The following is a 22444-nucleotide window of genomic DNA, read 5'->3' on the forward strand; positions in this document are numbered from 1 at the left end:
CTGAATTGAAAATGACAAAAACGCTCACCGTTGTCAGCCCTTTTTTTTTTTTTAAGTGCTCGACACACAATTTGATCTTGTAAAACACCAATAACATACATTAAAATATACTTGCCATAGTATTGGCGTAATGGGGTAATCAATCAGACTGTTGCATAGTTATCTTTGTAACACTGCTGCTGTATGTTTTCTGCAAAGACAACAAATGTTCAAGTAGGATTTTTTTGGACTGATTTTGACTTGGAAAAAAAGGAAGTCTTAACGTGCATTTGGTATCCACAAGATCAGTTCATTGGTTTACAATGTGCTAAAATTTGTTTTAGTTGGCTTATTGCTTACTAACAACAAACACCACATTCGCTACCTTACTTTCCAGATCCTTGTGTGGATGATAAGGATGTTTCCAAAGTTTATACTTTCGCCCTCCAGCGGACAAAGGGAAGAACTGCATCTGCTGAGTCCAGCTCTTGACTTGATCAAAGGCATTAGATGGTCCTTAATTTTCCCTCTTAAAGAATTTGTAAAATAATCCAAACAGAATCCCAAACAAATTTATGGTGTGTCTTTATGTTCCCTCATTTTCACCACTGCATGTGTGGTGGCTGTAAGGGGCTCTGACTCTGACTCCTGTACTGGGTGTGCAGTAACTTGCAGGTCGGCTGGGAATCCTGGCCCTGAAGCCAGTCTTGATAAAGGGTCTGCAGAGTCGGGTTCATCTCCGGGAGGGTGACAGGCAGGCTGTTGTAGGCCTCCTCCATCTGCTGGACCAGTTGTTTATCTACGCGGCCTGCCATCTCATTCTCGGCTTGACCGCGGCCGCTCAAGCACCCTGAAAGAAACGTTAAGGCAATGTTCCTTCTGTTTACATTGGCAAGAAAAAAGAGGGACTCATTATTTTCTGATTTGTTTTTTTAATCTAGTCCAAAAAAGAGCCAGACTTAATTCTATAGTATAGTACTCAGACAATTTTTCAATTTGAAATGGAAGTTGAGCATAATTGGCATCTAATCACAGTGGCATTGTTACCTCCGGGACAGGAAAGCACCTCCACCAGCTGGTAAGGCACTCTTCCCTTCCTCATGCGGTGCACCAAGGTCTGGATGTTCCTGAAACCGTAAACGGCCGCAAACTGCAGCAGCGTTTCGCCGTCGCGCTCTAGTGTCACCTCCTGGAAGTCACGGTTCCTACAAAACAAACATGTATGTGTTTGCGTGGAACGAGAGAGTAGACGTCCAACTTGTGGCATCGCATCTCACCTGAGGGTCTTGTATGTGATCTCGTGGACGTCCAGGCCAAATAGTTCCTTAGCAGCATGCTTGAACACATGTTCCAGAAACCCGTCCGAACCGCGCCCTTCGTGCCGAGCCAGGGCCACGTCTCCACCTTCTCCAAGCCTGCAATAGCAATTTTGAAAATGACATTTTGTTTCGTCCATCATCCTCCATTCGTTTTTTATAATGCTTGTTCTCGTGAGGGTGGCTGGTGAGGACTCTTCAATGGACACTTCCTGCTTGTGTTTCAGGATAATAGACTAAAATCGCCTACAACTGGTTTGGTTCACTCATCAATTTGGATGACTTTTGACCTAATGAATATAAACAAAGACTTAGACTGCTGCTGGTCTCAGCCAGCTGCTCAATATAACGGACAACGTAATTTATGTCAGTCTTACAATTCAAAGAGTGAAATTCCACCGGTACATGACACAGTGGCAGTCAAAATGATTTTTAATACAGCAATTAGAAATGGGCCTTCTGAAAAGTATTTTGCTGTGTTGCTAGAACCTTCTCTTTTTGAACTGAACTACTGAAATAAAGGAACGTTTCTAAGATATTATAATTTATTGAGATGCACTTGTATTCACTGGCATTTGGCCGAAATCCAAATTTGGTCAAGTTCATATTTCTTTTAAAAAAAATCAATACAATTGATTGGTATTGGTTTTTTTTTGGTTGTTTTTGTTTTTACAAATTATAGAGCACGATAAAGTGTTGGAAATGGCTCGCTCTCTTTGATGATGCAATGTTAATTACCCAACAACCGTGCTGTTTCTTTGGTTTCCTGAAAAGTGACTGTTTTGGAGAAGCAAGGATTCTGCCCCCCCCCCCCCCCCCCCCCCCCACAAAAAAAATGAGGGACCAACTACTCACACATGGTCCAACGGAAAAGAGTCCATATCCTCTGCAGATACCTTCTTCTGTTGCATCAGGTAGTAAATTTCTCCTGGAAAAAAAAACACACAAAATATCTTATGACTGAATTTGAATGCACATATGAATCTCTTCAAATTAAATTCTGAACACACATGCATTTTATAATAATAAATCCATGAACATTATGGTCTTTTTTCCCCAACTCTATCTTTCAAGGAAATAAAATTATAATGAGACTTTATACTGCTTATCCAGGGAAGGAAAAGGGGGGAGTTGTTTTTTTGGGGGGGTATTTTGTACAATAAATTCAGACCATGTGTCTTCGTTGTTGTGTGACAACCCAAACGCAATGGTCAACATGACCTCTGGAACAAAAACAATACTGTAACAGCAACTGGTATTTTATTTGGCTCCTGCTAGCTGTGTAAAAGATAACAAGTATTGAACCTGAGGTGAGGACACAGTCCACATCCCTGCTCTCCAGCAGACTGTTGTAAAACTCTTCCCGGACGGCCTCCAGCTTTTTGTCAAAGCAGGGAGCCACCACCATATGGTACACTTTGTCCGCATTTAGCTTCTGTTGGCAGAAAGAAAACAGAGGGAGCGATTCATCAGAGTCAATCAAGTCACCCGAACATAAAAGTAATACCGTACGACGGCTTTACTATACCAGACGTCAGTTTATCAATACAGTCAAGTTCCACCAACATTCAACAATATTGTCATCATCATATCATTATTATAACACCATATACACTTCCGCTGAACCCTCTCACCTGTTGTTTGGAAAAGTAGTCTTTGACTAGACATCCCATAATCTGCTGTGGAGACCTTGCTGTGCAGATGTGAGGCGTGACCAAACTCCCGAGGATACGCTCCGAATAGCGAATCCAACCTGTCGATAAATATAAACACTTAGTTATTAAGATTCTATTTGATTTTTTTTATTCTACAATGTGGTTTCGGTACAAGTGCGGATCTTCCAAACTCCATGACTTAATTTGTCTAAAAATGGGTAGTTGTCAGACCGTTCCAAAACTGCCCCTGTTGCTGAAGAAGGGAGTGGTGGAAGACAAGCTCTCTATCTATCACCGCCAGCAAAGCACTCTTATCTGTATTGCTAAAAAAGGTGCATCACAATTCATTTGAATATCATAGAAAAGTTCATTTCAGTAGTTTAAGTCAAGCGAAGTGAAATTTGTCTATTAAACACAGGAAAATACTATTTTTTGAGAAGGCCATTTCCTGCATAATTTCTATCAAAAATAATTTTGATAGTGTTATGTTTTTCCCACTGGCTGTATGCTGAAAATTATAAAAAATGATTAAAAAAACAACTAAATATGACATGTTTTATATCTGTAGGTTTCACTTTTTGAATTGAACCACGACAGTAGTAAAAACTAATAAATCATTTCACCATGACATTCTAATTACTTTCGGTGCGCCTGTATACTGCAGAGGCACAAGAACTCCCAGCCGCAGCGAATAAACAAAGCAAAATAAAATGAATTTAACAGTCAGCGTTGATGGTAGACCAAGAATGTTGGTGGAGAACAGTTTTACCGGGGCAGGAGGAGGTGAACATGGGCAGGGCGTGGGAGTCATGGTGTCTCCTGCGATACCGCTGAATAAACTCCTTTTGAGTCTCTATGATGCTAAATCCTGCTGCCAGAGTGGTATCAAACACAAACTGCACCCCTGCATGGAAAAGAGAACAATTGAGAAACAAGGGGAGACAAGTTAACATATCAATATCAAACATATCGGATATGTGTCACTTGCAACGCGCATGGAAATCCACTTGGAAAAATCACAAAAAGTCCTTCGAGAAAAAAAAAAAAAAAAAAAGACTGCCGACCTATTTTACTGCCTACACTGCTTCTACCGATCAGGCAATTTTCAGAATATTTGCAGGTTGAAATGGCCGTTCCAACATGTTGTTACATCAAGGTAAACACAAGGTAAGTAACATCTATTTGTATATAAAATTTAATATATTCATCAAGCACATGATGGATACATTTCCAAATGTCGAGTCAGCTCACCCAGGCTCTTGAGGAAACTGCAAAGTTTGCCAGCGGCCTCAACGATGTCCACGCCAAACTTGACGGCGAAAAAAGGCAGCGATTGTGGACACACCGATGCCACCACAACCCTGTGCTTTGTCACGTCACACTTCTGATAATGAAAGAAATATTTTTTATCCAAAGTGCACCAAAAAAAAAAATGGAAAAGCTTACAGAAGTGTGAATAATTTGAGTGTACCTTGTTGAGAGCCAAAACCCGCTCCATCTCCTGCACGTTCTGTTGAGATACCTTCAAGATCTCCTCCTCAGACATACAGCCATCGCAGGAGAGACAAGCACTCAGCAACAACTGTGATCCCTCATTCTCCTGATGGAACAAAGACAAAAATATTTTAAGTAATCATCAACAAACCAGAGTGTTTTCAATTTGACTACTTAGAAATAAGACTTTACCTGTCCATTGACTTGCTCTCCCTCTTGGTGTGAACTAACATCACCATCGCTCTGTTTCTTGTTGCACTGTGTGGAGCGATCAATCCCGATTTAGAATTACATAGTATAAGATTAATTATGATAAAGAAAAATCCAAGAGAAATCACCTGCTTGGTGCAGTTCTCACACTTTTCCTTGCGCCTCCCAATGCTGACCTCAGACATTTTGCCAATCAATTATCTGTAAATAAAGGGCGGGGAATTCAGACGGTGGCACTTTTCAAGAAATGTATGGGAAATGTATCATTCCCACGTAGAATGCTCCCTGAATAATGGAAGTTATATGAATAATTGCCACCGTGTGTCTGTTTTTGTTTTACTTGACTCCACCCTCCTCAGACTGGGTCAACGTTCTATATCACAAGCAGAATGCTTATCACGAGAACTCCAGAAGTATCAGGAAATTAACGTGTTCAATGATTTTGTCAGTTATATACGCATTTAGAAAGCAACAAAACCAATATACAGTATATCAATGTTCACAGGAGAAATAAATACGAAAGCAAATACATACTAGAGTATAAGTCTCACATACTGTAATGTTTAGACTTATCATTGTGTGTGTAACTTAAGAGAACGATTGGAGGAGGACAGTGAAGATTTAAGAAACTCACCTGAGGGTATCTATGGCAAAGCTCGTGTTCAGACTCTGTTAAAAGCAAAAGCACCAGAAAACAACGAAAAGACGCATAGCACCATTGGAGGAGAAAGCACCGCTGCAGCAAGATCACAGGAGGAGCGCTAAACCCACAAGCCCGGACTCAATACTCCTACTAGGAAAAAAGGTTCGTATATAAGCAATAGCCAGTACTAACCCCGCAAGAATCGTTATTTCATAAAAAAGTGTTTTTAAGGGAATCGGCGTTTCTCAATCCGAAAGCCATACATATCTATAGACATCCGACTCCATTGTCGTACCCGGTGAGGTGAACCTACAGCAGCGCATGCGCACCACGCAGAGCCCAGCCCGGAAGTGTGAAAACGAGGTATAGTTTTAAATATTATTATAATTTCGCAAACAAAATGTTATCCGTCCATTAAGTATTTAAATAATAATTTAACAAGATACATTCGTTTTGTTTAAACGACGAAACACAAGAAGCGCAAAGAAGACCAAAACGTACATTCAAAATTAGGCATTTTTTTCCAGAAGTGAAATCTTTTCAAATTACATTACATATATCGATAGTACAATTTTTTAGTTGTATAGCAATGAAGAACAACGTGTGCATTTTTTATACACACTTTTATTTTTAATCCCAGCGGAAGCGAATCCATCCACTGAGCCCACACGTATCCAGGAAGGAAGTGTCAGCCACAGATACACGAGTCGAACTTCCTTGTATTTTCATCCTGCAACTTCTCATTTAAAATATATGTTGAAAGCTCACGTATATCGATTCATTTAAGGTAAGGTATTTTGGCATTCTTTCTTCTTTGCAAAGAAGGGAATTAACCTTATCCTACCAGCAACAGCATCTTGTTTATTTCTAACTCAATATTTGGGAGAAACCTGTCAGCAGACAGTGAACACTGAAACATATTCTGTAGAGATGTAATTTAAACGTAAAAACTGGTTTCTAGAAACCCTTACATGACAAAATTGTGATGTATGAGATTAGATTCAGCCACAGTAAAAGTGATCAGAAGCACACATGGTTCACACATCTACTGCATTTCTATTGCTATAGATACGACAATGCATGTGTTGTTAGAATAACAAATTCTTTTTTCATTGGAAAATAATGTAAAATCTATCCATGATTGAAGTTCTATCAACAAGATCCTGTATAGTTTGAGCATCAATCTACTGTACCGTGGTGAAACTCTAGTTTGAAAAAACAAATGTTTCTGTCCATCTATTTAGATGGGATACATGTCAGTAGAGGAGCACAGCTCTACAATGCTGCACCTTAAGAGAAACCCTGGCATCCGTTCCTGGTCTCTTTGTATTGGTACATAATTTTCTTGCATAGTTATACCAGTAATTGTTTTCTCTGTAAAAATAACACAGTGCGTCTCTTGTCTCCCTTTTCTTCAGGTATGGCAGCCATTGGGTTGGCGGCTGCCTACTACAGCTCCGGTATGAAATCTCAGTTTTACACCATTGTCTGACATATACGGCACAGGCACAGTATATTAATATATTACTTATGCCTTATTTGACATGTTTTGTACACAGATAGCATCTTGTGGAAGCTTTTCTATGTCACCGGCTGTCTGTTTGTGGCCATTCAGAACATGGAAGAATGGGAGGAGGCAGTATTTGACAAAACTAACAATGTGATACAGCTCAAGACCATTAGCTTGTACACTTTGTTTCTGACGTTATGGAAAAGGGGGCAAGAGAAAGGTAAATAATGGAAGAAAAGTTTAGTTATCCAATTGCGAATGCACTAATACAAATCCAAAGTAAATATTTTGCCTTTCTCTCCTGTAAAGTTGTTTTGGACTTGAGGCATCTGCATGATGTCTGCGTCCAAGAAGAAAGGGTCCGATATTTGGGGAAAGGCTACCTCGTGATGTTACGTCTGGCTACAGGTTTCTCCTACCCACTGACTCAGACTGCCACAATTGGGGGGCAAAGGTAGAGCCCTACTTTAAACATTCTAATACATTATACCTCTAGAGTCATCTGTAGCCTACAGTGGTGCCTTGAGATAGAAATCAAGGTTTAGGTTCCAAAAATAACACAATCAATGCAAGTATGTTGTTGTTATGATAAACAGTTGTGCAAAGTTGCATAAAAGTGTGAGAGCATCTCATTTAATACTCTATTTAATTTCCATGTGATACTCATCAGTGATGTGGAGGCTGTAGCTGCGTTGCTCAAACGCTTTTTGGGGATGGAGGCGCGGGGAGAGCGGAGGGAAATGACTGAGCAGACAGAAGAGGAAGCAGATTTTTTGGATAACACCAGTGATTCCGAGGATGAAGAAGATAAACCTTGACCTCTACATGTCTTCATCTACTTTGTGATTAATTTTGGGATGATGCTACTGCTAAAAAAAAAAAAAAATCAGATTACTATGATTCTTTCATTGCATGGTATGCACACTTACAAACCTTAAGTACCTACATGCATGTTTTAAAAAAATATATATATATACTGAATTTTTGTAGGGGCATTTCAGGAAATATTGTTTTACTGTATGGTAGTTTGGAAATATGGTGACTTTTTTTTTCTTTCATTTTACATGGTTAGAAACAGCTTTTTGATCTAATAACTATGAGAAAACAACTCCAGATTACAGATTTACTGTGCCTTTCTACTGAACACTGGTATTTATTATGTAACTGAAAGGGCTCTTTGCAGTTTATTGGACCACCCACATTTTGGTTGTTTATACACACGCGCACACACACACACACACACACCTGGCAATCAGGATGAACTCTTATACAAACAGTCATCAACCCTGAAGAATTTCCATGATTCAACTAAAAGTAAATTAGGTGTGAATTTAGCCTGACTGTTGCTGGTCTTTAGTGAACCAAAGATGTGTGTATTTTTGTCTGATGGTGTATTCTGAATCAGGGCTGTATTGAAGTCCAAATACGCAAACATGTTACTTAAGACCACTTGAAAATATTTTTTTCCCTACTGTTGGATTTGATTTGTGTTTTTTTTTTACATTGTTAAATGTATGTTTTGTGGAATCATATTTTGTATTTTAAAAAAATCCATTTGTACTTGTCTATTCTTTATTAAAATGTAACCTGCATTATGTATAGAAAAAAACAGCACTCAGATGGAAAATAATTCTATGGAACTATCTCCATTGCACATTCTGTGATTTCATCTATAATCCTCTGTAGGGGGGCCATCACTGGGCTAACATGTTCATCTATCCACTCTTGAGCTGTTGAATCTGGATAAAGAAGAAACATCTCCTCCCTTACAACATCCACCTTCTCTTGCAACAGAGTCAAATACCTTAGGAGATAAGATCATATACTATTAATGATCCGAACGCATTTCCCAAACAAGAAACGGTGTCAAAAGTGTAACATGTTCGCTCACAGTGATGCTTGACTGTGAATCTGCTCGGTGATGAAAGGGTTTGCCATCCTTCTTGATCTGTGGTAGGGGCTGAACCATCCTCGTACATATCTAGGGTTACATAGACTTCAGTTGTATCTTTATTCCAGTCAAATATAGTAATGTAAAGATTGGTTCAATTACTACATTGATGGTATCTAGAAAAGCAACTCATCATACACTTAAAAAAAAAAAAAAAAAAACAGCAAGCACAGGTAAAACGTGCAAATTCCACACAGGAGCGCCTAAGGCAAGATTTGAACCTCGGGCCTCTGAACTGTGCGGCAGATGTGCTAACTACTCGGCTACTGCGCTGCCCATGTCCCTTACCAACCGACTCACGTATTTTTGTCGAAAGACCTTATATCCTCAATGCAAAGAAGTGAATCCAGTTCCACAATCGACTCTGCTAGTCTCCTTCCCGGAAACAGGCTGGCATCATCAAACGTGCTGAACATGAAATGGGACAAAAAGTGAAAAACTACATGTGAATCAACATGTATGTTTGGATGAAAAGAAAGTTCAGGGCCTCACCTTCCCATGGTGTCTACTTCCACAGAGGAAACACCCAACATTTTCGTGACTTTGTTTTGAGCCTCAGGACTAAACTGGCCATGGATGAGTGTTTGGAGACATGCCGCTAGTGACGGAAGCCCCACAGGCATGAGCTCACACAACACTGAGAGGTGGTCATACCTGACATTGAGTAAACGTGTGCATTTTTGTATACCTAATGGAGGTTTGAGCTTATATTGCCAAAAATGTCTTGTGAAAAATAGACTGTCTTACCTTTGCCAGCCTGTCAGGGCAATACCCTGAATCTTTAAGCCAGAGGACACCGATGCAGCCACTTTTAACCATTGCAAATGGTTGTCTACATGTCTCTGCGTGCTGGGTACATTGGTGTAAACATTGGTGGAACCTTTAAAGGAACTGGCTGCCCACATGTCTTGCATACCGGCACTGTAGTACTTCTCCAGCAATGACACTAGTCAACAAAGTTGTACATCCATCATTCAAATCCATGAGCACATCATGTTCTGAAGGACTAAAAATCGCCACAATCACAGCTTTATTTCACTGTATCAATCGTTGAGTTACAAAATAGCAAAATTACAGTTCATACCAGTTTTCTCCACATCCAAATTAGGGTTGTAATCCCACAGCATCGGTTGGACTAGTCCTACAATACCACTAGCTGTGTCAAGGCCAGCAAGACAGATACAGATATGTTAAGCATTCAATTGTATTACTTTCTACTTTAAGGGAAGTCAACCCAAAAAACATCTTAAGAATAATATGTTCTAGGCAGGCTCACTAGTCTAAACATGGCATTTGGATTAATTTTGTGTTTGTGGAATACGAATTAAGCAGAAAAATCTGCCCGTTTTTAACCATCTCAAGGGGCTGAAATTTTGTCACTTCTGTCGACTGAAAATGACATCACAGTTGCTCAGGACTCAGGTAACGAGCGATGATGACTCAACTTCAGAAAACAGGGGAGCCGTGATTGGTTGTTACTTGATCTTGAGAAACTGTGATGTCATTTTCAGTCGACAACAAGTGACAAAATGGCCGCCCCCTGAGATGGATAAAAACGGGTGGATTTTGCTTCTAAAACTCATATTGCACAAATGCAATTGTAATCAAAATGCCGAGTTTAGACTAGTGGGGGCGCATACAACACATTGTCAAGAAAATGTTGGAGTTGACTTGCCTTTAAGCTTTGAGACAAATTAAATATATACTATACTGTATGTATATATAGGGCAGTGACGCAGTAGTAAAGTCAGAGACTAACCTTTCAATGTGTCCTCACTCATACCCCTCATCATATCATCCCACATGATGATGGTCATATGAGGCCATGCCTCCTTGATGTACTTTACCACGGAGGCAACATGACTTAAAAAAAGTTGTTCCACGGTGCGTCCAGGTGAAGCCAACCACAGTTTTGACAGCTCGCCCTCACCCAACATGTACACCTTAAGTGAAAAGTACGGCCATGAGATAATTGCCAAAACCTAAGACAAACAATAGAATGTGTTGTTTCCATTACCTCATCTGCACCTATATGCATTTTGTTTAGACCTGGATGCAGCTCCACCACCTGCCTCAGCATCTCCATCACAATCTTAAATCCTTCTTCCTTATGGGGATTGAGGGTGCCCACACAGTTTGACACTTCTCTCAGGCTCCACGTGGGCTTATGCTTCAACACAAACTACAGCACGGAGAATAATATGGACTATAGGGCAATTATGTACAGTCAGTCTGTATAACAACAACACAATAGATGCCATACCTCCATATGGCCAAAGGTCTGCACGAGTGGTATGATCTCCATGCCCTTAGATTTTGCAACTTTCTGTATGGATAATATCTGATCTCGGCTGAAAACAAAGAGGCACCCACAGTAATATTGATTTAAAAAAAAACACACCTAAATACTCAATAAATACATTCAGATAAAAAAATAGCTTTGTTAAGTTGAACCTGTATGCAGGTTGTGCTGTGGCCTGCAGTATCTTCAGCTCTCCATAATAAGGAAACATATCCTCATATTCCACGAGCAGGCCATCGGCACCCAGCCGAGAGAAGCATTCGATCAGCTGCAGGATGAGATGAAAAAGCAAATCTGATCAGGGTTTTACACAGAGTATGTTAATTGCATCAGACATATTACCTGGTAAATGTATTCCACTTTCGGAGGGGCGCCTTTCAAATCCAAGTGAACAAGTTTCTTTCCGTTAGGCCACGGTGGATTATTCATGCTGATTTGTGCAGCTGTGTTGTTATCTAGAAAAGAAATTCAATTTAAGATATTTTTTGTTTTCACCTTTGTGAATGATCACTTACCAAAGGGATTACTAAACTATGGCTAGTCTGGCCAAATCACCGTGAAGCCCTAAAGAACACACGGAAGCAGGAAAAGGTATGTCAAGGTTTAATGTTACGTAGTACATATACGATAATACATGCGATACAACACTGAGTTGCAGCATATCCGCATAACTATGTGACGCCCACCTTCTTTGGACTACAGGTTGTCCAATGAAACAGTCGCTTTCTCTTCATGCAGGCCAATCATAATGTCGGACACGTGCTAACCCGGAAGTTAAAAAAAAGATTTGGGTGCTAGTGGCGCGGTGTTGTGTGTAGTAATGGTTAGCAGGGAAAGCAACTACAACAACAGTGCATGACTGCGTCTTGAGAAAGCTACACGGCAGTCTGGAATTTTAATGGCGCCAGTACGACAGCGAAATGCCAAAGGCTTGAATTCTACAGAGATAGGGAGGAAAATCAAAAGGTGAGCAATCAACAAATTTCAGCTTGAGTAAACGGTGCAAGGGACTGACACATAAATTGAATACCAGTTGAATAATTTTTGTTTGCTTATCAAAGTTAGTCAAATTATTCAAATACACAACAGATTAGCACAGCTTGTTATGCGGAATGATGAGTGATACACGGATCTGATATTTGACTTGTTAACCTTTTAGTTCGTTTTCACTTAGTCCGGATGCTTTTTTTCTTGGGGGGGGGGGGGGGGGGGTGCGATGAGTATTAAAATCTAAAATGATTTTTCCTGTGTTAAAATGCCCCGACCAACTACTTAAAATAGTACAATGCAACACTTATACAGTAAATACAAAATATGAGAGTTTTCAACTGGACGTTGATACAAAGTGTCACACACAAAGTTGTTTGGACAGAATTGTTTCACGTTTCCACATTCCTGTCGGAGCTATCAGCAATGATCAAGTTATTCAACTCGGGCAACTTTGATCTTCAAACGTTTTATCTGCACAGCTGAGGGCAGTACTGTGTGTTTTTGGAAATGGTATTACCGTATTTGTATTATGTATTGAGAACACAAATTTCAAGAACTCGTGCAGTTCAAATGAATAATCAATTAGGGCTTCACAATATATTGAAACAATATCGATATCCTGATATTGGCTCATGTGATATGCATATTGCAAAAACATTCAATAATTTCTTATGGAATTGTATGCATTTATCAGAATTTGACCAGTCAGATGCAAATTTAAAATGATCTAAGAATACATTTAGCTCACTTTTTTTGCTGCATGCAAAAAAAAAAAAATCTGTCATTTGATAAAAAAATTTCATTTCTTTAGGAACATGTTAAATATCGCAATATCGATATCGCTATACTCAACGACTATACTGCACATTTTTCCAATATCGTGCAGCCCTACAATCAATACCTCTTGTAAATATGAATAACTGGCTTCTTTTACACTTTTAATGGTTTGTATATCTGATTCCCCCCCACCCTCTTCATCAGGGGTAATGCACTGCGGCAGGGCACTGTCTGGTGGAGTTCCAGAGGGCTAACCGCATTGTTGCTGGTTACTCTTTGTTTGTGTGGTGCAGCTACTTGGCTATATGTCACTTCTTTGGATAGTGACATAACAGAAACATTGGTGAGCCAGCGTGAGCATGTGTCCCCCGAGCCCAGGGTCTACGTCATCCAGTGCTCAGAAGACTATGAGAACCACAAACGCTACCCAGGTGAGGCTTTTGCTCAGACAGTACGGGAGCGCAGTGAGCCGTGATGACTCCCAAATTTGTATTGCTCTTTATAAAATGTGCTCGCAAACCTCTAGGTGGCTCTAGAACACAAGTCAGCCAATATTTAATTACTGCCTCAGTATCATTTTGGGAATGCTGGTGTAAGTAAATAATTTGTAAATCTGGTGGGTCTGTAGTTTTTAAATTCCTCCAGTGTACACTAGAGGGCAGCAGGTGTGTTAAGGTGAAAATCGTTGACTTTCCCGCAGGACTGATGTCGCCCTACCTGGTGTGATGCTGGATGCCCGAGGTGTGATGAATTAATGTTGCAGCTTTTTCACCTTGACACCCGCTGTGGTGTTGTCATTTGACTTGCCAGGAGATGTTCTCTCACCTTGGCTTCGCCCCATTCCAAATTCAACCTTGAATAACTGCCATACGAAACTCCCATTAGCCTCTTCTCCCTCCCTCAGGTTCAGCACTGGTATTATAATTTTATGAATCACGTTTTCCTGCTATATTTGTGTTGTGCGCCTCGCATCCCAATGGCCACCTGTACGAATTCTAAGAAGCGTCAAACCCTCGGTGGTATCGCCCATAAAATTAATGATGCCTTTTGGCGCACATATGTAGCCATGGGAATAATGTAAATAGTAATGGAGCATTCCGGACACCTCTATTCTAATAGACACCATGCTTTAATTTGGCACCAGGTGTGTGGTTGACCTGATAAATAAATGCATCTCCCCCATATCAGAAAATGGTGATATACTGTATACTTATTACCAACCTTAAATTACCTTCCACCTCTGTATATTTTTGTGTCCATAGCAAACCAAGGTTTTCTTTCCGTCCATCAATTTTAGTGGGAATTTACAGTATGTAAATAAGCTACAATTCTTTTTCAGTTCCTCGCTGCATTTCTGTCCTTTATCAGGATGCACCCCTCAGAAGTGTGGGCGTGCTGTCGCGGACAGCGTGGTGACAAGGGAGGAAGCTCAGGTCCTCAGGAGGTGAATACTGCCAAACAGAGAACAATCTGTCTTATTTCTGTTTCTCAGTCGTTTTTCTTTTTTTAGCCGTTAACTTTCACTGCCTAGATGGGACAAGTAAATCACTTTTATAACTGTTTTTGATACAGGCTGGCTGAGAGGGGACTTCAACTGGCTGGATCAGAGGGAGGAGTGAGTATATCGCCCAATAAAACAAGATAAACTTTAATTATTGCTTAGTCAGCACTCCTCTGCACTAATTTTTCATGTTTCTCTCATCTCATGAATGATGTTCTTGGAACACATTTTGAAATTGCAAATACCTACTTGGAAACAGAACGTGATTTGGCCCAAATATGTCTATATGTATATAAGTAGCAACACAGTGAGTTCTAAGGGGGGGGGGAAAGCACCATTTCAAAAACAATGTCCTAATGGAGTTGACATGAAGCAGTAAAGAGCTGAGGAGACACGGTTTGCCACAATAACTGTGCCATGCATCATCTGAAAATTTTCAGTGCTAAATTGTTTGTTTTGACCTTAAAAGGCCTCTATCTTGGACCTGCACTCAGGAGCATTGTCAATGGGGCCACAATTTGTCAACATTTACAGGTGGGATACTATTGCCATCCTTTTGGTGTGTGTTATACTGCTGGAATGTCTCGCGTATTACGTAACATTTACTGAGGTTGAGGTTCTTTCAAAGTCATCAATCTTGCTCTTATGCTTTTTCCTATGAGCTTTCATCTCCGGGTCTTTACCCAATGCCATACAATACATTTGCTATGAACTGCCAGTAAAACCTGATACTTAATGGGTTCATCTGCTCCTGTTTTACATTCTTTACATGTCCACCTACAATACCGTTGAGTAAAACCACAAATCCATGACTGCAAAGGTTCCCGAGATAAAGCAATTGTCTGACGCATGCATGCTTGAAAGCTATGTTAACATATCCCGCATCCTCTCCTCTTTTATTTAACCCCTGTGTTTGTGCCCCCCATTCTGAATGTGATCTTTTACTGGATCTGGAAAACGGATTCCAGATATTTTGGGGAACAGATCCAAGATGTGTTCACACAAGAGGATTTCCAGCTTTACAGGTAAACAATTACCCGTCATTTAAAAGCAACTGGGATTTTATTGTACAGTGAATGTGGTTCATTTGTTATAATTCAATAAATTCATCAAGCCTACTTGAATAATTTCTAGGCAAAGGTGAGCACCATTTATGCCAGTTTTATTTACATTTACTTTTATTGAGGACAACAATGAATGATCATACATCTCCATGTTTCCCTTGTATTGTATAGAAACACCCTTTCCACTTGGAATAAGAAAAATAAATCTATTATTGTCTTAAAGGTAGAGTTTCCCGTTTAAATGTCGTCTCACTTCACTACCTCCCCCGCCTCGCTGCCCATTGCCATGACACAGGTCATACAGTTTTAACCTACGACAATTTTTTTTCCCCCAAAACTGCAAACTCCCCCTTTAAATAAAAACGTTGACCTCTTAAGAGACTTAGACGGTTAGAAAAGTTATCATTTTGCCTTATTTGCTAAGCTGTTGAGACAACGCCTTGACCATTGTGCCTTTGTCATATTCTTTTCACCTTTAGAGACGTACGCAAGCGAATCCAAACAGTTATTGCAGAGACGTTTGGTTTAGACCAAACACTGATGTACCTCACCAAGCCCACCTTCTTCTCCAGGATCAACTCTACAATAGCTAAGACCCAACACGACGAGTACTGGCACCCGCACATAGATAAGGTAGTGACGGTCGAGGGTGTAGTTCATTTCGGGTTTCAGGTACTTGAAATAGATGAGAGGCCTAGCAAATTACATGTTGGCTATTTAGAAAAACTAAAAGCAGCACTATAGAGCTTCCCCGTGGACTGGCTGGTTTTATTAACCTGCGTAATTCTGGATAGAACTTGGAAGGACTTTCTGGGGCCTTCTGCCCTGTACTGATAGCTTTTCCGAGCAGCACCATGCACAGTATATGCCAACGACTTTGGCAAGGAGTACACTGAGAGCATTTAGACATTCCTCATGACCTGCAAACATACTTTAATCTTATTGGAGGAGTTGGCCTCCTCTGCTGTAGTAAAACGGACTGCGTCCTGCTAGTTTTACGTTTTATGTTCTTGGCCTGATTCTAATTTGTTTCCCAGAACCAATACCTTAGCAAGTACTCCTCGAAGCTGCAGCGGTTCAAACGGAGAATTCACTTAATTCTCCATGATGTCAAGAAGAATATATTTTTTTTCCACTACAGTTTGTTTTAAAGACAGTCAATTCTGAATTAGGTTTTCATGCTTTCAAATAATCTAACAAAGGCCACCTCAGGTGCCGAAGTTTGAACACAATCCGTTCTGTGACAGAAGTACATTAGAAAATTTGACCGGGGTGCTTTTTCTTTTGTTTATTGTCCTTATGAAAAGAGATTAAAAAAAATATACAAATAAATTATCTCACATTAATCAGCAGAGTTACAGCTTGCACGATATGATGATGCCACACATAACAATAGTTCAAATTTCAGACATTTATGCAAATTTGGGGCATATTTTTCACCCCAAATTTGGTCAATTTCCAAATTGTACAACTTTTAAGGTGCCCAGACAATGTACTACTGTACTGTATATGCTTGCCGAAATTGGGCCTTTTGTTGCCGAAAATTATATTTAGTATTGTCAATTTTTAAGATCATGGAAGCAAAATGGATATATTGGCATCACACCTAATATTCCTATTGCATTTTTCTTTGGCATATTTACAGTGTCAAACTGGTTTTGTGTGGCCATATAAATATTTGTCATCTCATTTACTCCTGCTGGATCTCTGAATGAATTGAACCGGGAACCATTTGTCTCCCAGCGCTGTGTTGTCCCTGCAGACATTTTGTGGTTTGGGGGGGCAGTGTAGTTGGCTAACCGCACTCTCATTAAAGTAGAAATGGCCTTCGACATTGATGATTGCAAATTTCCTTCCCGTCGATCATACAAAAATTACTGTGTCATAGCGCAAATTGTATTTTGACAGAATTCAAAGTGCATTTTGTAGATTAAAAGTAGATGTGTGCGTCTACGCCATTACTTTGATCTTTTAGTCATTACCTTAGCTTTTCTTCAACATAATGGTACAAAGAAAACTGATTGCTATTGCCTATCCAGGGCTCCAGCAAGATTTGAGATTTTTTTTTTTTTTCTCCCCCAGGTCACCTATGGCTCATTTGACTACACATCCCTTCTGTACCTTTCCGACTATGGCTCTGACTTCACTGGAGGAAGATTTATCTTCATGGACCAAAATGGCAATAAAACAGTAGAACCAAAGGCAGGTAAATACCAACTGCTCGTAAAAAAAAAAAAAAAAAAAAGTCAAGACAAAAAAATACTTGCCATTCAGTATTTTAATACCTGCTCTGATGTACCATCAGTCTTAACTCTTGTAACCTATAGCTTTGTCTACTTAAACCAATTCAAGATACACTTGAACTACGTAATTAATGGTAAAGGATTTCATCTCAGGCAGGATTACAATGCCAATTAACTTCATCATTAGGGAATCTCAAGGTGATTATAGCCGACAATGGAGTAGCATCGTGAGCGTCATCTCTCTAAATGGGTCATCAGCCCGACTGACACATATGCTTTACGGGCGCACGGGATTCGGGTAAACTGTTCTTATTGCCTGTCCTGGAAGCTGACTCAAGTTGTATGTCATAAATTCAGGTTGGTTGTTTTTTGGGGACAAATATTTCATGGCCCTAAAGTATCCAAAAACAGTTTTTTTTTTGGGGGGGAGAGTAAAAGTCAAGAAGACATCTTGCTGACAGTTTCTTAAATTGCTGTGGTGGAGAATGATGACATGCCTGTTGAATCGTCTCCCAAGACAGCTGCGTGCAACTAGTGCAGTAGCTTGCATCAATGAAGTGAGAATATTAATAAAGAAATAGGACTCACTGATCCAAAACCTTTTGAAACATGCTTGATGTAGAACAGACGAGATGGTTCCAAAAAAAAAAAAATCTGATGATGCCTGTCTTTTGAATTTTCACCAGTTAAACAACTCGTTTGGAATCATAATACCACAGAACTATCAAATAATCCAGTCCATGCTGCCTGACACTTTTATTTCGAGACATCACAAAACACCACGCACACACGTTACGCATCAGTAGCCGTGCTATTTTTTGTTTTTCTCTGCTAAAGCACAACTTCACCTCATTGACAATGCCACGCAGCATGCATTGTGCTTGACTGTCATGTTTAGACTTTGCAGGGGGTTGATTTGGGTGGGTGATTAGTTCCCTGAGATAATCACCTCTCCTTGTGGTGACTAAGATATAATTAAAACTCCAAGGCAAAAATAAGGCTTGCGGCGACGGGGCGGGGGGCGGCAGAAAAAGTAAAGTGTTGAAGTTAAGGAACGCTTGGGGGAGGAGTTGGGTTTTCAGAGAAAGTTTCCCCAAATAAGGACAGGGAAGAAATTACCTGAATGTCTTTGTATTTTTGTTTGTGTGAAACTTCTTGGTCAGCTGTTGACTTTTTTTTTCAGACCGATACCACAATTACTTTTGACACGTAACATTTCTATGAAAGCAGTGACGGATTATTTTTTTCTCCTAACCCAAAGGATGTGGGTTCGATCCAAAGCCCCGCCTCATCGGTAGGTCAATGAGGAGTCTATACTTTTGAGCACCTTGAAGGTCGAAAATTGCTATACAAGTGAAAAGCCCATTTACTGTACAGTCAGCTGTACACACATGGTGATGCACCGCAGCACGCCAGATTTCATCTATAAAGATCACAGTATGAAAGACCTGGCCCCAAGAAAAATATCTACACATAGAACACCTGGGGCACCCTCATGCTGGGTCATTTGTGCCTCAACTGCTGGGAGCAGCGATTGCATTGATTGCTTAATGTTTGTACATCATCTCCGTCTGCAGAGAGATGTCAACCAAAAGGCATCAATCCCAGCAAAATAGCTTACTGATTTTTTTTTTTTTTTTTTTTTTAAATCACCCATCATGTCAATAGAACTACTCAGAGGCCAAACACAAAGCATGAGTTAGGTGGATATAGTTGAAAGTAACGCGCTTTGTTTGCTTCCTGGCAAGTACGTAGCTCTGTGAAATTTCGTTCTTTATGTTCAAGATTAAAAAGTGAATTTTCTTATATCATTAAGTCTTACATGCTTGCATGAATGTCTCTGGTCATATTTTCTTTACTGCATCTCCCGTTAATGGATATTAGCAGAGGCTGGAAACTATTCCGGCTAATTCAGGGTGAAAGGCACATTGCGCTCTGGAGTGAATGCTCGTCAACAGTAGAATGATTGGAAATGGGACATTGAGTCTGAATTGATCCCATGTCAACCAATTGAAAGTCATCTTTGTGAACCACTACTCTTCCGATGGCCCTGAACTAATATCCTTACACAAATATTGTGGCACACTGAAGCAGCAAAGCCATTGAAGCCAAGCTAAGCCATAAAAAAAAAACTCATTAATTAATGTCTTCTTGCTGAGTCAACGACACGCCAAAGTGCAAGCGCACCTGCCTTCTGGAGAATGTGATTTAATTGGATGGATTGTAATCCCTAAAACGCTGTATGTCTTTGCATACACAATCATTAAGGAATTATTTCATATTTACTTTCGGAGGGTGCTTCAAATAAATTGAAATAAAATCTAACCAGACAGCCAAAGCAAATGACTATCCAGCCACGTTTCCGCTTTTAGCTGTTTGTTGCTCCAACCTGTTGATGCTTTTTGTGTGGCCCCACTTGAAATATGAATGCCTTTATACAGCACAGTATCAAAATAATAGTTACAAGGGTTTCATCGGAATTTCAGACACATTGACGGGATATTTTTCAAGCTCAGGAATTTTGCAATTATGTTTGAATGAACAATAATGGGAGTTACTTGGATGGAAAGTCGGACAAACCCCAAAAATAATGTTGCCGTTTAATACGCGTTTCTGATTTGACATTAGCTCACGTTTCTCTTCATTAGCTGCAAGTGCATATATTACAGATGAGGTTCATGTATCCCTGTGAAACTTGAGGAAGGAACTGACATTTTAACCGAATGACCTAAGCCATCTCTAATGACAACCACCACCGGCAACGCCTTAAGGGCTGTTCCCTACAGCACACTCATATTCAAGCTTAATAGATGGTGGACTTGTAGCCTATATTAGCCTTTGAATATGATTAATGTAAGCCTACTGCATACATTTTTTTTAATGCTATACGGATATTTCCTCATTAAAAAACATGGAAATAAATAAAGACATTATATCTGTTCCCAATCTGTCAAAATTAAAAAAAACTTTTGTCCAGGTACCTTAAATCTCCTTCCACCCCCCCTTTCATTCTCCTTGCCCAGGTCGAGTGTCTTTTTTTTCCTCCGGCTCTGAGAACCTCCACCGTGTGGAGAAGGTGACTTGGGGGAGCCGATATGCCATCACGGTGTCCTTTACGTGCGACCCTACACAAGCCATCGCCGACCCTGCTTTGCCTTGAGGCAGCCATGGGCGATGGGCCGGACATCAAAGTCATCCGTCTCAGTCAAGCCCTGCAGAATGCAAGTGGTGGAGGGAAAAGAGGATGAGATTGGAGAAGAGGAAAGAAAAATGCATTTGTTGCTAAGATGAGTTTCTTTAATGTTACTGTTAGATGCACAGTCTGTCTTAACAGGCTTTTTGATTGTGCCACTGCAAAAAAAAAAAAAAAAAAAAAAGTTACATTTCCATCGTCTTTGTGGAAGTGTTTGAATTTCTATTATTGTACAGTTTTTTTATTTTTATTATTTTTTTTATATAATTGAGTTCAGTTCAGGTGTTCTGCACACGTTTCCATATGAGTCCTTCATCGTTCAAGGTTGACTTCAATCAGTTGACTCAGTTTCAACATTGGGAACGTGTGTGATTTTAATATTTAATGAAGAGCTGACAAGCATCTACTACAAACAACATGAAAACAGAACTCAGAAGAAGAACCCTCTTTGCCAGGTGTGCTTACGCTTTCTAACCGAGTTCCTGTTTATCATAGGTCTCTTATCTTATCTTATCTCACTTCATGCATTATAACTCATTGAACTGTATCTGCACCTACCCCAGGGATCTTTTGACTCATTCATAAGCCAAATCATTATTGGCAGTACATACGCAACACAAGACTGTTTAAATGTTTACTTTTCAGATAGGCACTTGTTGCATTTTAAAAAAATATGACGGATTAACTATTTTTCAATGCATAACCCCCATTCTTGTTAAGGCCAAACTTCTGTTTTTCAATGATGTACTTTTTATCTTTAATCCATTTAATTGTTTGGATTGTAATGTTTTCCTTTTGTTTTTTTCTGCAATACATTTTTGGGGTTATATTTATGCAGGGACTGTTAAAAGATATTTTTAAAATAACAAGTGGTTTTTTTTTTTCCCATCCAGAAATGAACGTTAATTTGCATTCACACCTATGAATTGAGATGTTAATTTGTACTTGCACTGCTTAAATATTTTTAACCTGTGTTTGAAACAATAAGACATGCTTCCCCCCCAACCTTTTAATAAATCTTTGTTTGTTCTGCATGATGATGTTCTGCATTTTTTTTGTTTTTGTTTTTCATGCGCACTATATTCTTTTGGAACAGTGAATGTCTCTCTTGTCAATATGACAATTGTTGGGCTCATGAATTAATTTATGAGTTTGTGGCACTTGACGTGAACACACTCTACAAGTTAAAAAATGTCATTTTACTAATATTTGTAAACAAGTTGAAATGAGGGATGAAGCAGAACACTGTTGCCCTGGTAACAATTCTGTTAAAAAAATCATTGCAAGTACTGCTATAACTTTTTTCCATCAACTGACCCATGCAGAAAAGCTTCCGCAAAGCCATATTCGATTTGGTTTGATTGGTCCATTCATGGACCAAGCAGCTGTGACTGTTTCACCTGTAATTGTTATGATGCATTTTTGGGTAAGGCTGAAATTTTCTGTGGAAATCTATAACAGTTTGTTCAATTTTAAAATCTTACTACTGCCTGTGCATACATTCTTTTGTTCTTTTATTATTATTGTCGACTAAGCCATCTAATGTATTGTACGTTGCCATGCACAGTAATGCTTCAAATTGTGGGTTTATGTTTAAGGTTTAAAATTTGAAGTTT

General features: G+C 39.6%; 5 protein-coding genes across 10 annotated transcripts in view; 2 read left to right on the forward strand and 3 right to left on the reverse strand.

The window, feature by feature from the left end:
* Window positions 1-24: 24 nt before the first annotated feature.
* narf (nuclear prelamin A recognition factor) lies at window positions 25-8219 on the reverse strand. The gene is made up of 12 exons (XM_086017534.1): window positions 5289-8219; window positions 4783-4855; window positions 4637-4702; window positions 4422-4550; window positions 4202-4334; window positions 3720-3854; window positions 2930-3048; window positions 2601-2730; window positions 2151-2223; window positions 1257-1394; window positions 1027-1184; window positions 25-829 (listed from the first exon to the last, which is right to left on the reverse strand). The coding sequence occupies exons 2-12, from the start codon at window positions 4837-4839 to the stop codon at window positions 582-584; spliced, it is 1386 nt and encodes a 461-aa protein (XP_085873660.1). The 5' UTR covers window positions 4840-4855; window positions 5289-8219; the 3' UTR covers window positions 25-581.
* On the forward strand, window positions 5938-8450 carry cybc1 (cytochrome b-245 chaperone 1). Its single transcript, XM_086017548.1, has 6 exons — window positions 5938-6084; window positions 6542-6629; window positions 6716-6757; window positions 6857-7027; window positions 7117-7261; window positions 7478-8450. The coding sequence occupies exons 2-6, from the start codon at window positions 6542-6544 to the stop codon at window positions 7623-7625; spliced, it is 594 nt and encodes a 197-aa protein (XP_085873674.1). The 5' UTR covers window positions 5938-6084; the 3' UTR covers window positions 7626-8450.
* hexd (hexosaminidase d) lies at window positions 8362-20757 on the reverse strand. 4 transcript variants are annotated; one of them, XM_086017532.1, is made up of 12 exons: window positions 20617-20757; window positions 11403-11515; window positions 11213-11328; window positions 11022-11109; window positions 10776-10940; window positions 10518-10701; window positions 9843-9914; window positions 9506-9704; window positions 9251-9412; window positions 9059-9166; window positions 8699-8788; window positions 8362-8611 (listed from the first exon to the last, which is right to left on the reverse strand). In XM_086017532.1, exons 2-12 carry the CDS (start codon window positions 11487-11489, stop codon window positions 8440-8442), a joined length of 1443 nt encoding a protein of 480 aa, XP_085873658.1. In that variant the 5' UTR covers window positions 11490-11515; window positions 20617-20757; the 3' UTR covers window positions 8362-8439. The 4 variants fall into 4 exon arrangements, with proteins under 4 accessions (XP_085873658.1, XP_085873657.1, XP_085873656.1 ...); XM_086017531.1 differs by lacking the exon at window positions 20617-20757 and adding an exon at window positions 14049-14197; XM_086017530.1 differs by lacking the exon at window positions 20617-20757 and adding an exon at window positions 11576-11793.
* ogfod3 (2-oxoglutarate and iron dependent oxygenase domain containing 3) lies at window positions 11858-21865 on the forward strand. Its single transcript, XM_086017547.1, has 9 exons — window positions 11858-12026; window positions 13032-13258; window positions 14196-14271; window positions 14400-14442; window positions 14798-14862; window positions 15297-15353; window positions 15872-16025; window positions 17475-17598; window positions 20659-21865. Exons 1-9 carry the CDS (start codon window positions 11959-11961, stop codon window positions 20793-20795), a joined length of 951 nt encoding a protein of 316 aa, XP_085873673.1. The 5' UTR covers window positions 11858-11958; the 3' UTR covers window positions 20796-21865.
* Window positions 20701-22444, reverse strand: part of LOC147129307 (urotensin-2 receptor) — a 38318-nt gene continuing 36574 nt past the window's right edge. For 2 of the 3 annotated variants that reach the window (XM_086017544.1, XM_086017545.1), the window contains exon 5: window positions 20701-20847. The gene's annotated coding sequence lies outside the window, so the exon portion shown is untranslated. The remainder of the gene's footprint in view (window positions 20848-22444) is intronic. The other variant, XM_086017546.1, reaches the window with a different exon arrangement.

This window comes from Filicampus tigris, chromosome 19, assembly GCF_054856515.1.
Source record: "Filicampus tigris isolate MCC_2025a chromosome 19, RoL_Ftig_1.0, whole genome shotgun sequence".
Lineage (NCBI taxonomy): Eukaryota > Metazoa > Chordata > Actinopteri > Syngnathiformes > Syngnathidae > Filicampus > Filicampus tigris.